The following is a 10,317-nucleotide window of genomic DNA, read 5'->3' as shown; positions in this document are numbered from 1 at the left end:
CACCATGGACAGACGCCCACCAGGACCCTCCCTATTGTTTTGAGGTGCGTTCGGGAGTCCGCACCTTGGGGGGGGGGGGTTCTGTCACGCCCTGGTCTAAGTATTTTGTGTTTATCTTCATGTATTGGGTCAGGCCAGGGTGTGGCATGGGGTTTTGTATTGTGGTGTGTTTTGTCTTGGGGTTTTGGTGTGTAGGTATTGGGATTGTAGCTAGTGGGGTTATCTAGCAAGGTCTATGGCTGTCTGGAGTGGTTCTCAATTAGAGGCAGGTGGTTCCTCTGATTGGGAACCATATTTAGGCAGCCATATTCTTTGAGTTTGTCGTGGGTGATTGTCCTCTGTTAGTTTGCACCAGTATAGGCTATTTCGGTTTTCGTTACGGTCTTTGTTTTGTGTTTATTCGTGTTGTACGTAGTTCATTAAACATGGATCGAAATCGACACGCTGCAGTTTGGTCCGACTCTCCTTCACACCTAGAAAACCGTAACACGTTGACCGTTTGTCCCTGCATCTATAGGTTTTCGCTCTCTAAAATGTACACCTTTTTAATAGAACATCCAATCATGTTATATTTCTATGTCCACGACAACGTTTAACCCTAGCAGGAAACCAAATAAGACAGATTTTGGGGTGTAGTTACCCTTTAACTAGGCATGTCAGATAAGAATGACAGCCTAGGAACTGCCTTGTTCAGGGGCAGATTTACCTTCTCGGCTCAGGGATTTGATCTTGCAACCTTCTGGTTACTAGTCCAACGCTCTACCCACCTGCCCGCCCAAGATTGAACTCGTATAATATTATAAATAAAATGCACTTCAATAAAGCGTTTCACATTCTCCACTGGTTGAAATACTATTGTGTCCTCAGATTAATGGAGTTAGATATGCATACGTTTTTTCCCTGTATATATGAATTATAAATCAATCATGTTTAGTCTATTGTATAGTTACAATGTGTAATCATTGATATCCCAGGAGCAGTAAACACTGAAGTGTATAATTGTAATAATTGTAATACATACGTGCAGACACCGCATCGTTTGATATGACTGAAAGTGTCTGTCATACCAGAACCACACCTTTATTTGCCAAGGAAGAGTACATGATCGGTGAATATACTCTATAATTAATACGTGGTATTAACTGAAATACATGTGTATAGGTCTTGCATCCTTGGCACAATAAAGGTATTCTACTCTAGGCTTCATTAATGCCATTCAGACTTGAGGTTCATTGATTGGTATGAATATTAGTTCAGAACAATGTTTTAGGGTCCATACCCAGAGCGGCAAGTAAATAGCTAGCCATGTTACTTTAGCTGCATTACAAGGCAAGCTTACAATTGTGCAGTCAATGCTTTAGAGCCACTGTTTCACAAGACAACATCCTGGTTTGTTGGTTCTCAGTCCCTGAAAGACAAATTACAAATTCATTCTGTTAAAACTAGCTCGTCTGAACTTCCTATAGAGATTTTTGTAATTTAACTTGGACAAAAAAATATATATAGCCACGTCTCTACATTATCACATTCCTCTCAAATTGTACATTTGCTTGACTCGTTAAGACAACTTCCATCTGTTTTGACAGCAATCTTCGTTGAGCGCCACAAGGCAAGGGTGGCTCGTGTCAAAATTAGTCTGGTCATCCCAAAGCCTTGGGACCCAAATGCATAATGATTGCGCAAACTCCCCCTTGTGGTGGTCTGGAGCAATGAAACCGTCCCGCGGTGCAAGCTCGCAACTTTAAGGAGTGTCTTCGGTCCCCGCTGTTCCGTACGGTGTGTTGAAATCTTATCCTGATGCGGAATAGATTGCAACGTATTCATGGCTCTACCTTCGTAGTTCAGACTTGGAGACTGTGAAGAGATGTCTTGTGGGGAATGCATGGGTGTCCGAGCTGTGCGCGAGTTTAAAACAGACAGCTCGGTACATTCAGCTTGTCAACACTTCTTACACAAACAAGTAGCGATGAAGTCATGCTCTTCCCATTTGAGCCATGAGAGATTGACATGCATATCATTGAAGAGGAAATGTCCATATTTGGATGGAAACCAAGCTAGTGAGAGGTATCAAGGAAAGTTGTAATTTCAGTTGAAAATTACCAACACTGCATCCAACCACAGCCCTGCTGGTTTCACTTTGGCAAACCACCATCTGCTATAACATTGAGTCAGTTCATCCTACTGGACAATGGGAAGTTTTGTTTCGTCACCCATTGTTTGTCCTAGACGGGAAAATTGGTGTGCAACACTTATCTCCCTCCGGTGGATGGTTCAGAGTTCCATGCTTACAAAAGGGTTGATTGATACATGTCAGATGACAAGCCTACGACATGGTGTTAAGGTAGCTCCAACGGTTAGGATTGTTTTATATAGAACACTTTATTTGACATGTTAGAACAATACATTACACCCAAAGAATGTATCCAGAAGAAACATATACATGACGCTCCTCAAAGAGGTCTTTGACATGTCGTTGACCTGTTGAGAGAGAGAGAGAGCGAACCTATTAGTTTAGTGCAATAACTGTTTTAAACACAAGAGGTCACTTGTGCCTGAATTCAACCCAAAACCAACAACTATTCAGTCAGTGTTAAGAGCAGTTGTATGAAACCAATCGGAAAGGCAAGCCAAGCTTGCCAGCCGCTCTTGATTTCCATTCGACTGACCATCAGCTTGGCACAACACTGAACTGTAGTAAACCAAAAGGATAACATTGAGTAAAAAGGTGTAGGTAATGCCAACATTAACCTTTTCACACACACAAGTTCCAAATATCTTCAACAGTCGCCCCAGTGGGAGTTGATTTTTATGCGCGTGATGTCAGAATGCACTCACCGTTCCAACATGTGGACATTTAACCCGCGCTGACCTCAGACCAAGGCACACTACCTGCTAATTTTCTAGAAGCCGTTTCAACTTCTAATTTTGCCTCATTCATTCACAAAAGTAGCCCATTTCACGGTTGCAGACCATTTAGATCTGAGAATTTAATGAGCCGGACAAACTTTCCTTCAAAAGAAAGCCCAAGCACTTCCCCAGATCAAGTATACAGTCCTTGCACATTTATTGCCTTCCTTACAAATAACTGTGGACATGCGTGTATTCCTATCAAAGTGCCTTATTTTCTGTGTCACGTGTTGTCGTTTCTACTGCATCGTACCGTAAGTATAATGTACTTAACGTTTTATTCATGCCTTCTGATTCTTGCCTAGATTGTAATGGACACGTGTGTAAAACACTTTTGAAGCTGGTACTAAATATGAGCTAATGCTAACGCCATACAATGCAGTCAGGTTATCACGTAAGCGTCTGTCAGACTTATGGTGATCTCAACTGGAGTACCCCCATTGTCTTGAATGCACTGAAGTCGTCAGTTGATTTGAACACGGCATCAGAGTGTAAACTATGGTACCTCAGGGTTGCCAGATCAGACCCCCCTTTCCAGGGGTATATAGCTTAGAAAAACTGCCTGCCTCACCATTTATTGTTGATAAATTCCCAGATCTTAGTAATATTTCCTGCATCATCCTCTTCACAATACCTTCCCAAGGACTTAGCCCCCAATAATGGATTGTGCTATATCTTGCAACTCTGTTTAGATTTCGTGCTACGGTTGTATTTGGGGAGGTGACAACAATTGGCGTTTTGTATAGTTACCTGTAAACTACTTGTCATGTGTACGCCGTAACAAGTACAAACATTATCACATGCTGAAGTGGCCAAACTAAGTTAAGATCTCAGGCAACGGGCGCAGTGAACAGCATTCTAGGAGTTCTTGGTTGACAAACATGGCTGCCATACTTTCTATACTAGATTTACATGGCTCCCTTGTACCGCGTCATACTGTAAAACAAGTCAACCTGTTATTTAGACTAGATGATAACGTTAACATTGATATATTTTACAAGCAAAGCTGGAATAAAGTTGTGAAGACCTTTATTTCTCAACACAAAACATTGTTTAGATGCTTTTCATACAATGCGGTTTAGAGTCGTTTGATGCAGCATACGTTCCAATGATACGCTGCAGGGACCACTCAGTGATAACAAGCATGTGATCATACGCGCCAGAATCTCCCATAAGTGTGAAATTGGGTGGAGATCTGGTGACAGACCGCACATGGCTCACATCGTTTTTAAGTGTTGTGACCACTCGACCTATGGATGGGGGCATAGCCACTGTAGCCAAAGTAAATGGCCTGCCAAGCATGATAGGTTGCTAATTACTCAGGAACCACACCTGTGGAATAACACTTGTTTAGGCCCAAAAACGACATGTTACCCATTAATGATGAGATTCCACCGGGGTCGGGAGTCGCGGTCCTCGTTGAGGGTGGCCCAGCAGTGGTCAAGCACCAGCGCTACCTTGGGATCAGAGGACGTGGTCAGCTCCACCTCAAAGTGCAGAGGCTGTCTCAGGTACCTCACCACTGGATAGTCCTCCTCCTGGTGGAACGTGTTATACGAGGCGTCTGGAACACAGAACAAGACAACCGGGGGTCGTGGTCAGTGGGCACCATCGGAACTTGTCCATTAAGAAATGCTCGTTTATCATATCCTGTTGTGCCCCAATGAACACAAGCCATTTATAGCCAACACTATCCACCCCCCACTAGAGGCTTCTGACAAATTCCCAAATCAGCTCCTCACCGTTACTACATAGCCACACCTGTAGATCTCAGAACGCAAGAGTAATATATCACAAGGCTTACATTTTTGGGAATGGTTTTGTAAAGGAGACCTTCCAAGATTCTTTTAGAGGCTAGGGGTCAAGTTGAAATTCTGAATTTGTGCACGCTTACCCTGAGCGAGTCTCATTCTGACCATTAGTCGACCCGTCCCAGTCTCGGCAAAAGGCTCGTTGTAAGCCAGGGAAAAGTATTTGATGGTCATGTTGTTGTAAGGATTCAACAGAGCCACATCCAGTCTGCTCCTGACAGAGGACGAGTGAACCGACTGGGAACCAATGGGAGAGTTCATTAGTCCAATATTGTATGCATGTACACAGGGTAAGGAAAGCGAGGCTAGCTGCAGCAATTTAGGTTAACATGTTTTGGGAGAGCGTCGTACCTCAAACACTGCGTCCGGCGAAGAGAAGGGCAACGTGATGGTGAAGTCTGTGTCGCCCTCTGTTAAATACTGTTGAGCAAACTCATGGTTAAGCAGCCGCTTGCCAACCAAGACAGCAAAAAAGGGCTCTTGGTTCCTGTAGTCCACAGTGATGTGGAAGTTCTCCTGATCAGTTGCCAGTGACTGAGGGTGGCACTACAAGGACAAACAGGGTTGTGTTAATTAATTAAGCACAAAAAACAGGAAGGTACTACTTGAACTTGTCCAAGAAGAAACCCTTGTTTAGATTGCAAAATGTTTTGCTACGGTGGGACTGAATAAACACGATCCTGGCAAATCAGGAACAGGGAAACTGGGTCCAAATACTCTAAAGCTTAACATTCTTTGTAGAAAGACCGCATAGGAAAACCCTACAGTATGGCTAGTTGGTCTTTCACTGCCAATTTCCTTTCAGGGCAATCATTAACGAGAGGAAACCATTCAACAGTAGTTTGGCGTAGTCCAGAGGCATACCAATGTCCAGCAGTACAGCGTCCACAACGGCAGAGTGAGAGAAAGGAGCGTACTCTGGAAAGATGACCAGGCCGTAGATCAGCTGAAGAGTGAAGGTTGTGACACCTTGTTCCGCCCTTCTCTGTAGTGAAGTTAAAAGCATTGGTCAGCATTATTGTTGCAACAGAACTCTATTCAACATCAAGTGACAACTAAGTACATATGGGGACTATTAAAACAACACTTGAGTAAATGAGGGATACAAAGTACATTTGTGCCATTATTTATATTTTGTTGGTGGCCCACTTATTAGGGCATGAACAAATCACTGCGTGTGGCTTTGCATTTAACAGAAACACACCTCCTTAAAGACCACCGGGTCTGAGAAGGGCACCTCCATCCTGAAGGTCTTCAAGGTGTTGTCCGGGGATCTCTGCTCTTGAACATTGAAGCCCCTGGCGTTGCACTCTGCAACAGTTAGCACCATGGTGGGAAAGGTGATGTTCAGCAGCTCCACATCAAGGTTGAAGGTCCCCAACTCAAGCACAAACACTGCCTGCTCAGGAACTGTGTCTAAGGGCGTGTCTGTTCATTGGCAAACAAAGGAAAACATTTTGAAATGCGGTACAATGGAAGTTGAAAATTGACATTTGTTATTGGGTAAGTCCAGGTATTGCCTCCCCGTTTCAGTACATTTTCTGTTTTGTGCCTAATGAACAACCCAGGCATCCCAAATTACCATAGGCGCCATTTAACTAAACCAGACTCACAGTTGCGAACTTGTGGAGGCCTGGCCATCGGAGGTGTTGTGATAGGGAAGAGGACTTTATAGCTGGTGTTCTCGTGTGCGACCTCCTCGATCCACAGCAACTCAAGCATGGGCTCAATGGTGTAAGTGACAAAGTACTGGTCATCCTGAATATGGCTCTGTAAGGGAGACGAGTGATGCAGTCAGGCTGTAATACACAATTTGAGTGCAAAAACAGGTAAATGTTCCTTATAAGCCAGAATGTTAAATACAATTATTCTACCACTTTTTGCCGCTCGTAATTTAAGACACAATATCTAAAGGAAAGTATTGGTTACCAGACTTTAGACAGCTGGTAGGTGTATGTTTGTCAACTTGCATTTTCAAAGCAACTGACACGCAAAGTACACACTTGCGCAATATGTAAACAGCAGCCGAGTGTTGCTTGCATTCAGTTGACAGTGGCAAAGCTACCGCCTCCCTAAAAAGTCAGGTAAACAATACTTTAGTGTGGATATTTGGTCTGAAATTTCAAGCGGCTAAAGGACAAACTGCAAAGACAAGAGGTAGAGTATGTTTAAGTGTAATTTTATGCAAAATTCTCAATTTTGCAAACCATTGTATATTAGCCTGGTTAAGCAAACAATTGCTCAATAAGAAACGTTTTACACAAGACAACGTTTCTAGGAGTTTACCCATGAGAGATGGCAAAGGGTTACTGCAAAGCACTGACAACTGCTATAGTATAAAGGGCTCTACAAATAAGACAGGAACATTTTACTCATCCAATGCTGACCTTGAAGTAGCCGCCAACCGCCCCCACCGGAATTTCAACAATAATATGAGCCTCTGTGACTAAAACCGAGTAGTTTCTGGCAGCCATTTCCTCAGTGTCCAGCCTCTTAGCGTCAATTCCCATGTACACCTCCAACATGGTGAAGGCATCAGAGGAGAAAAGTGGGTCTATGTGCTTGGGCATGTACCAGGTGATCACTTCTGGAGTAAAGGCCACTGCCTCTGCAGTGACACAAGAAGCCAAGTGCACATCAAAACAGAACATTTTGCAACTGAAAACTGTGCCATTATTTGGAAAAAGTTCACCAAAACATTTTCCCAACTGAACACTACATGAATGTCTTGTCTGGAGCCAATTAAGAACTGGGCTTATAGGATCTTAAATTATTTCACACTCAACCTGGTGTTGGACAAACAGCCGTGGCATCTACTCGAGTAACCAGCCACTTCTGCTCAAAGAAGGTTGAGGTTGAGAGCACCCGCATCGGAACCCCAGCTACCTGTTCAGGGGGCAACCACACCAGGGCCGTGTTCAGTAGGACACACCGTATTAACAATATGTTGCAGAGTTCAGGTAGGGCCACCGTTTCCAAATGTTTGCTCTACTGAACATGACCCAGTTCATGGAGGTCAGCTTACATTCTGGAGGTATGTCTCCTCTGCATTATGAGGGCTTCTTAACACCAGCCGTGTGGGAGTGTTGGCTATTGCATAGCCCTTTCTTTGGACCTCATCCACATTCATGACATTCTTGCTAGGACTAAAGACGACTGTCATTTTGTATCCTGAAGCAACAGCCTGTCTCAGGAAATGGAAACATGAATTAAACAAAATTGTCAACAAACGCACATTGTTTAGCGCCATCCTGTCATTTTGTTGTGAAATTACAGAAACTGAAATGTATAAACCTCAGCTCCCCTCCGGAAGTTGCCGCTCCTTGCTTTCGGGCCCCCAGTGGGCTGTTTGGGGATGGTTTGGATGTCTGGAAGAGTCCTTCTGACAGACACCTAGAGAAGAAAGGCCATTATTCCCTGTGCATTTTCTCCCTCCCATACAAGAGGAAATCAAGGGCCAGTTCTCAATCTGTCCACTCGCCTCCTTAAATGCATTGAGAATAGGCCAAAATTCCTCACCTCTAAAGTTCTCCTATGTGCATTTTGAAGACGCGAGTGGAATTGAGAGAGTCAAGACCTCTACGTTGTGTCGCAGAAGAAATGAAACACTGGACAGTTGTAGCTCTAGACAGATCATTTATACAGGCAGTACGACAAGCGGGACTGTAAACATGTCCATTGGGGCATGCTCTGCTCACTTGCCTCCATGTAGTTGCGGTCGCACAGAATCTCTCGGGAGGTCCAGGGGGTGTAGCTACAGGTTTTGCCCACTCTATAAACAGGGTCTTCAGTCATGTGGTTTCCTGGCAGCCTGAACTGCATGACCAAGCTGAACATCTTATCATCCTAAAATGAAGGGGGAAGGGAAAAAAGCCTTCATTATATAGCAAAAAAACAATTCAGGTGACATTCATGCAAGTTATAGACTGTGGCAAAATTGGCTATATGAATGCAGCTGCCACTGTATTGAAGCCACACTACAGGAGTAGAGCTCAATAGTTCACATCACTGCAGTCTGTATCAGAAAGTTGGCTGGCCCTCTGAAAGCCCTCCATAAACTTCTGCTGTACCTTACGTCATCGTTAACTTAGAGGTAAGAGATACCAGACCAAGGGGTGGCTAACAATGGAGATCCTTTTGATATCCACAGAGTTAAGTAAAACTGCTTCAATGTTTCTGGAACCGGACTTCGGCAACTCAGGCTTATTGAGGACCTTTTTACTGAAGAATGGGTTCAGTTATTTCATTTTTCCATCTAGTGATGCAAATATAGACTTGTATCTTTGTGTAGACAGGGCTCATCTGTAAAAGAGCCTGGTCTCAGCATGACTCCATGTCAAAGGTAAATAAAATAACATTGCTACAGTATGAGTTGCAAATGCAGTGACACTGAAGGCAAACTGTCCATTTGAAGTACAAGCAAACACTACAGTTCTTAGGGTTACCATGTTTTGGGAAAAGCAGTTTTGAAGAGAAGCAAAAAACATGGCATTCCCCATGGGGTCAAATTTAAAGCTGAATCCACACTGAGTAGCAAGGCCAGGCGTCAGGTTTATGATCTGTGTGTCATCTGGAAGGGATGGAGATGGTGTGAACACAATAGATGACAAGCAATATCAAGCCATGAATTATGAAAGGAGAGAAAGAGAATCATAAGAGGCAAACTCACTGAAGACAGCGTCAACCTCTTCAAAAAGAGGAGCGACACTCAAACGAATAACGTTACCAAGGCATTCAGCGTTGAGGTCATCTGGAATAGGAAAGGTTAGTTAAAAAAAAAATATTTTAAATATTGTAAAACACTTAGTGCTTAAATTTGCAAGGTGCAAAATGCATACTTATAGAAGGTGTCTGTTGTGCTTGTATGCCCACAGCTGCCATCAATAGGCAAAACAACCTGTAAGGCATTTGACAAATTATTATGATTAAAAGGAGGAAGAACACAACTCAAATGTTTGCGTCGCATAAGACTCTCCTAGGCCTGCTACTACTTACCCTGAACTATGGAAAATAATCATTGTAGAACAGATTTGTTCTGATAAAATACCCAGCTACAGAACCTGATATTTGACCCAAAGTGTGCAGCCTACAGCCCAGGGGTGTGCAACTTTTACCCTATGACAAAGGCTTCCCACACTCAGTCACCTGAACCCCAAAGGGCTGCACATTTTCTTTTTATTACCCTAGCCCTACAAAGCTGATTCAAATAATCATCCAGCTTTGTTAATCTGAATCAGCTGTGTAGTGTTAGGACAAAAACCTAAATGTAAGGCTACTGTTCAATTTTAGAAGGGTGCTCCGCCCTCACCGCTTTTATCCATTCATGTCAGGGGCCATGGACCGGTGCACCTCGGCTCAGGTTAATAGAACTCCCTCATTAGCAGCACAACAGCCTTTCACAGGTGAAAAGCATAATTACCCAACCGTCTACAATTGTAGCCCAGACAGAGAGAAAGATATTGGCCTCTAATGGCCAAAATGCTGCATTTGCATGCACTTTCACAATTTGAATGTAGTCAACTGGGTGGGACTACCAACTTCATTTGGCTGAGCCCTACTGGTGACCCTGTTGAAGTCATGTCCAATCGGGTCATCAGAA

At 43.5% G+C, this 10,317-nt stretch overlaps 1 protein-coding gene across 1 annotated transcript; it reads right to left on the bottom strand.

Annotated features, from left to right (window-relative positions):
- Nucleotides 1-2,354: 2,354 nt before the first annotated feature.
- LOC109886444 (uncharacterized) lies at nucleotides 2,355-9,868 on the bottom strand. Its single transcript, XM_031817410.1, has 16 exons — nucleotides 9,714-9,868; nucleotides 9,557-9,615; nucleotides 9,388-9,468; nucleotides 9,164-9,288; nucleotides 8,421-8,564; nucleotides 8,013-8,111; nucleotides 7,744-7,902; nucleotides 7,505-7,604; nucleotides 7,106-7,326; nucleotides 6,332-6,488; nucleotides 5,923-6,146; nucleotides 5,583-5,703; nucleotides 5,070-5,264; nucleotides 4,802-4,955; nucleotides 4,282-4,471; nucleotides 2,355-2,478 (listed from the first exon to the last, which is right to left on the bottom strand). The coding sequence occupies exons 1-13, from the start codon at nucleotides 9,734-9,736 to the stop codon at nucleotides 5,239-5,241; spliced, it is 1,539 nt and encodes a 512-aa protein (XP_031673270.1). The 5' UTR covers nucleotides 9,737-9,868; the 3' UTR covers nucleotides 2,355-2,478; nucleotides 4,282-4,471; nucleotides 4,802-4,955; nucleotides 5,070-5,238.
- Nucleotides 9,869-10,317: the final 449 nt, after the last annotated feature.

This window comes from Oncorhynchus kisutch, unplaced genomic scaffold, assembly GCF_002021735.2.
Source record: "Oncorhynchus kisutch isolate 150728-3 unplaced genomic scaffold, Okis_V2 scaffold1017, whole genome shotgun sequence".
Classification (NCBI taxonomy): Eukaryota; Metazoa; Chordata; class Actinopteri; order Salmoniformes; family Salmonidae; genus Oncorhynchus; species Oncorhynchus kisutch.
The sequence above is the reverse complement of the archived record's forward strand: the minus strand, read 5'-3'. Positions and strand labels throughout refer to the sequence as shown.

What these genes read in the sequence shown, in the direction of transcription:
- LOC109886444 (XM_031817410.1), bottom strand. Translation starts at nt 9,736, where the DNA reads ATGATTATTTTCCATAGTTCAGG. An exon ending in ACTGCTTTTCCCAAAACATG is followed by an intron (nt 8,565 to 9,163) that starts GTAACCCTAAGA and finishes CCTTCATTTTAG; the next exon opens with GATGATAAGATGTTCAGCTT. An exon ending in AGGAGACATACCTCCAGAAT is followed by an intron (nt 7,605 to 7,743) that starts GTAAGCTGACCT and finishes CCCCCTGAACAG; the next exon opens with GTAGCTGGGGTTCCGATGCG.